The sequence below is a fragment of the Thermobia domestica genome, chromosome 4 (genome assembly GCF_964235325.1).
Source record: "Thermobia domestica chromosome 4, izTheDome1.hap1.1, whole genome shotgun sequence".
Classification (NCBI taxonomy): domain Eukaryota; kingdom Metazoa; phylum Arthropoda; class Insecta; order Zygentoma; family Lepismatidae; genus Thermobia; species Thermobia domestica.
In genome coordinates, this window is record NC_137457.1 from 199,668,542 (window position 1) to 199,674,541 (window position 6,000).

At 35.4% G+C, this 6,000-nt stretch overlaps 1 protein-coding gene across 1 annotated transcript in view; it reads right to left on the reverse strand.

Moving 5' to 3' along the window:
• Positions 1-5,741, reverse strand: part of LOC145683008 (uncharacterized) — an 87,775-nt gene extending 82,034 nt beyond the window's left edge. The window contains exon 1 of the mRNA XM_081754363.1: positions 5,413-5,741. Coding sequence (XP_081610489.1) covers positions 5,413-5,741 — 329 coding nt within the window. The remainder of the gene's footprint in view (positions 1-5,412) is intronic.
• Positions 5,742-6,000: the final 259 nt, after the last annotated feature.

A 6,000-nucleotide genomic window follows, 5' to 3' on the forward strand; every position in this document is an offset into this window, starting at 1 on the left:
TGATATGTCGTGAGTGATATCGTCGACGGTTTCGAGTAGTCTGTTGTATACAAACCTTTATTATGGGAATGTATGGAAGATGGATATTCCCCATTTCTGCTTCGGAGAGTACCAAGCAAACATACTCCATTAATTTTTAGTTCCTTTGCACGATGTAGAGACGTAAAAAAGTTGTCTGACGTTACATGCAATCCCGAGTGTATGAAGCGTTTCACAAGATGTAATGCTCAGCAAGAGAGATGTTCGTTGGCCTCTTTTCATCTTTTCCTAAATATGGAATACTATTTACAAATCATTTGTTCTTCACTTCAACAAGCATCCAAGATGTGACACTCTATTTGTCCGGCTTCCTACACATGAACTGAATAAATGGACAGATATCATTGGAAAGAGCCACTTATAAGTAGTGCAGGAAGTATAGGGATTGTAGCACCTTCGGGAATTTGTAAGAAACTGATACCAAATATCAGAAAATAAGCAAAACCTGTCAGTTTTACGTCTTTTGCTCCTCGTAGATTTGAGATAAACCCTATAAATCTAATTATTTCTTAAAATCTGTTTCTGGACGTGACATTCCGAAAGAAGCTGCAGCCAAGCATTTCAGACGTGACACTTTACACTTACGTTATTCATCCTCAAGGCAATAAATACATCAAATTCATCGAGAGAAGTTGAACAGTTAGGATAATCTAAAACTCGACGGGCCTGTGCTTCTGTGCACTTCTTTATATTTCGCAGTATGGAGTCGGTTACAAACAGTCTTGTGCACTTGCATAAGCATCATCCATATTACGCATAACGAATGATGTGGGTCCTGGTTTGATACGAACTATATAAGGTTTTTGTAATCGTCAGCATGTCTTGTTGTTTACACCCACTACCGTCCACTCAGTCTGATCCGGAGCCACTTCACTAGGCCTACCACTAATTTGAGTAGAATTCCCTTGCATCGTTATCATTAGAATCAGAATCAGTATATTCGACATCATCATCAGCACTACTGAAAAGATCTTGTTTTTCAAAGTCTGTAACATCTTCGTTTTCAAACCAGTTGTTACTGTCTTCATCGCCAGAAGCACTGTTGTCAATATCCTATAAATGTGATAGAAACTCTGCTGCTGTAAGTTGTTTACTACCTAAAGACAACGTGATTAGTAAACAGTGAAACTCGTTCTTCGAAACAACCACTACTAATTAATGGCTGTTAACAATTGATGCAAGAGCATCTATAATACACTTTGATAAAAAGTATAAACAATACTCAAAAAAATCGTCTTTCTTTATCCAGAATAAAATAAATAGGAAGTGAACTTGGTGGTGGACAAACACCGTTGCATAAGCTTTCTCGGGGTTCTTCCGTTTGCTCCCACATTTTTCATTCCACCATTCCATTCATTTATCATCATCACCGTCTCCTTTAGCTTAGCCGGCATAATCGTGGTACGTAAAACTGACCACTTTCATTTTCATTTTCAAAATAAATAGGCAGGTGTCAAAATGACCCCACTGATAGTTCTAGGTAAATCTTCATTTTTAAAGAAAACCAAAAATAATTCAAATATGATATTTATGATATGATTACACTCATTAGAGAGAAGTAAAGTGGTGCCATATGCTTAGTATGCACACATTAAAGAATGATGAATGATGTTGAGGGGTCAAAATGAACCCTTTGGTAGTTCGTGTGTTAATTGAAATATTTCCTTTACGAAAGCTAAAATTTGTCACAGCAGTTACTTTCAGAGATAAGAAAAGTTCCCAAGTTTTCCTTTAAGAAATTTATGAGAGTATTTAAATATAAGTTTGTGTTGCTTTGATACACACTTCGGTCTCTCGAAACGTAACTTTCCTACTAAGTCTTCTGTTATGTTTTCGATAACTTTATCTTCTTCCCATTCATGCTCCATGTCTCGCTCAAATAACTTTATTCCATTTAAAGTATCAATATTATATATTGTAAATTATTACTGTTTGAAACGGACAATGTTACGCTAGAAGAAAATATTCTAGGATTTATACATAATTTGATGCAAAAAGTAATTGCATCAAAAGTGGAGGGAGAATTTCACGTCACAGTGAATTAAATCAAATAATAAAACGAACCCTCACCAGTATAGACTGTCCTAACATTTTAGAGCCACCAGGAATGTATCGGAATGACAATAAGCGGCCAGATGGAATTACTTTCACACCTTGGAAAAGGGGCCAGTGTCTAGTATGGGATGTAACATGTGTAGATACTTTTGCCCCATCTTACTTAACGTCAACTAGTGAAGAAGCGGGGAGTGCAGCAGAGACAGCGTGTATGCGGAAACATTCTAAATATTCAAAACTTAAAGAAGATTACATTTTTATTGTGTTTGCCACGGAAACAATGGGCGTTTTTAGCAAAGAAGCCAGAATGTTTTTAAAGGAATTAGGATCAAAATTAATTAATAAATCAGATCCTAGAAGTGGTTACTTTTTGGCACAAAGGATAAGCCTAGCCATACAAAGAGGCAATGCCATTAGCATATTAAACTCCTTCCCATCTTCACCCAAGCTGGATGAAAATTTTTATCTAAAATAAATATAAACATTTTCTGAATGTTAATAATTGCTACTTCAAAGACATACACAGTATAAAATGATATTTTTGTTTATTATTGTGTGATTGGGATTATGGCAAAATCTAAATATAGAGGACTGAAACACTTATTAATCATAATGTATTATCCTTCGTTTTTATAATTGTCGGTTTATATAGTACCAAAATTATGTTTAATTTTTACTGTTTGCTGTTTTAAATGTGTTAATTTTGATGTTTCTCTAAATGTATTAGTACTTTTGTAAAAAAGTTATATTGTTATACATTTTTAAATAATATTGAAGCATATAATGGACAAGTACAATGTAAAAACGACTAGAATGCTACAGGGTGCGGCACGTAAAACCGGCCCGTAAACAATACCGGTTGTTTTGGGAATTTACGTACCCAGACAGGTGGAACCACGCCTCGTCACTCATGATGAGCATTAGTGGATCCAAGAAACCATTGGCAACATTACTCAACAGCCATGAACAGAAATGCACCCTCTTCTGCAGGTCAGGCTTCTTCAGTTCTTGCACAACACTTATCCGGTACGGTTTTAACTTCAGTCCCCTTAAAACACGTCTGCAACTTCTCTCACTCGCATGAACCTGTTGACTCAATCTCCTGGTTGACTTTCGAGGACTTCTTGTCATTATCTTCTCCACCTGCATCTTTAATTCAGGTGTGCAGACAGATGGTCGTCTGTTCCTGGGAGCATTTTGAACCGATCCTGTACGCCGCCATTTTTCAATCAATTCCTGAATGGTGCTTTTTGCTGGCACAGAACGTCCTGGAAATTTCTCCCGAAACAAATTCTTTGTTTTCACAAAAGATCCAGTGAGAACGAACCCTTCAACAATGGCAACACGCTCGGGTATCGAATACGGCATTATCACACACTGACACTCACCCGGCTTAACACAACGAGGCCTTTTTCTCAACTGGTTTCGACAAGTTTCACTGGCTGCGGCTGCACGTGGCTGCTGCAGGTCACGTAAGTCGAACCGACCTCGACACGCCATCTCTTGGTAGGAAGGTAGATTATTTAAGTGTTGCCAAAAACACAATATACCAGAATATTACGACGGGCCGGTTTTACGTGCCGCACCCTGTACTAGACCCCAACTAAATTTAAGTCAAAATTATCAGTAAATGGTAATTTACTTGAAAAAAAAATGAAAAAAAATTTCAAGTGGATTTATCTTCTTTTAAACAAGAACATAAGATTTTTGAATACAGGCTATTAATATAGTCAAAACTGTCTTCAACAGGAAATATTTCACGGTTCCATGAATTTAAAGGTAAAAAAGGTTAAATTCTCTTGATTAGGCGGAACTTGGGTTGCAAACAACGGATGTTAAAATATTGCACTTTAATGTTCAAGTTCCGGAATGCAGCGTTTAGAAAAAATTTAGACATTCTGTGAGAGGTTAGGTATATAAACTACGTAGTCTGTGAAGGTCTTCGTTTACTTGTTACCTTACACATTTAACCTTTAGTCCATCGCCATATAAGGCTCTAGATACTGTTCGAGTTTTTGAACGAAGTGCAATTTAAAGTTATTTCCAAATACCAATAACTTGTTCTCTAGCTAGTCTAGAGACATAAACAAAGGACCATCATATACACAATAGATCAAAAGGGAGCCAAAAGTAGAGGGAAGAGCACTGATAAAGGTACAGAATCCACTTTTTGTCTTTGCCTTTGAAACCGTATGTAGGCTCTTTTTTGTTCACTGTAAGATTAATGTGTATTAATTCGTAGCATAAATAAATACTGTAACTGAATATGGCAGGGCTATGTACATCATTTTATCTCATTATGTCCATTATATGTATATACCTTATTATTATTATTATTATTATTATTATTATTATTATTATTATTATTATTATTATTATTATAGATCTATCTTAGTTTTAAAACCTTTAAGGGAAATTTTTGCGAGTCCTGTTCAATTTCGCTAGGTAGGTTTTATTATATGCTTAAGCCACAAATGTTTATTTACTTCTCTGAGTATATTTATTCTTTATTAACAGATACTTGGCGCATTCTTTTATATATATATATATATATATATATATATATATATATATATATATATATATATATATATATATACAGAGAGAGAGAGAGAGAGGTTATATAAGTATACTGACTGTGAGCTGATTGAACAAGAAGAAACAAGATAACCAAATATATTCAAGAAGCCTTCGATGCTTGTGGAGCTAAAAACATTAAAACCGAAACAAGCATTTCTTGGAAACGCACAGTCAATAGACGCTAAAAACCCTGGCATAAAATTCTTGTCTAATGTAAATAAAGTGTTTATGGGTACAACGACGCACGAATTTCAGATTTATCAACAAGTAACATTGCTCCTTTCAAATAGTGTCCCTTAACGATCCGTGACACGAAAGGAACATTTTCGATGTACAGTAATGTTTTGACTGATAAATGCAGTTTGTTTTGTCAGAAAACACTGAAAACTACATAGTTGTGTATTGTAGTATGAATGCATCATAGTTATACACCAAGTATATGTAGTTCAAGTAATACAACTTTTGTCTCTAAAGATAATAAAATTCTTCATTTAACTTTAGCTTTTGATTGGTGCATATTTATAATTTTTAGTGCATATTTGCATATTTTAGTGCATATTTTAGTGATATTAAGCGCATATTTTCATGCATATTTTGCCGTTTTTCTAAGTGCATATCGACCCAAAGTCTAGTAATAACACGTAATTGCATTGAAATAATGAGAAGAAAAATTCTAATGCGTGCTTTGAAAATCTATCCTATATAAAAATGAAAATGACTATGTTTGTGGCATCATACTTCTTGTCATCTTCTACTAGAGTTTCCACATTTTGAGTATGCGATGTGTGATCATCCAAGATGAGTAATACGAGTCCTGGTTTACATTTTTTCTCTGTAAGACGGTTTAAAAAGAGATCACTATTAGTATATCCAGACTCTGAATGCAAAACCAGTATGCCAGGGGGAAATCTGTTTTCATATTCAGGACGACGTGTTTTACCTTTGTAGAGGATCATGGGAGCAATGAATTGTCCAGCTGCATTGATACATGCTATAAGGGTTATGTTCTCTCCGTGTTCAACACTTGTTACCTGCGAGATAGTCCTCTTGCCTCTTTCTGCTATCATCTTTACGGGTTTGTTGTTCAGCGCTAGTCCATTTCATGCATTCAGGATCACAGCTAATAGTATCAGACGTAACATCAGTTTCAAGTTTTGCTAAAGTATCGAACAACACTTTTCGTAAGACCTCTTGCACGAGCTAGAGTCAAAGCCCCAGGTGTTCTCTTAGATAATGATGGATTTCACGAGAGAAACCCATCTAACCATTTTCTTCCACCACAACGTTTGTCCTTGTTGAAATTGTGCTTCAGGATATTTCTTTCTG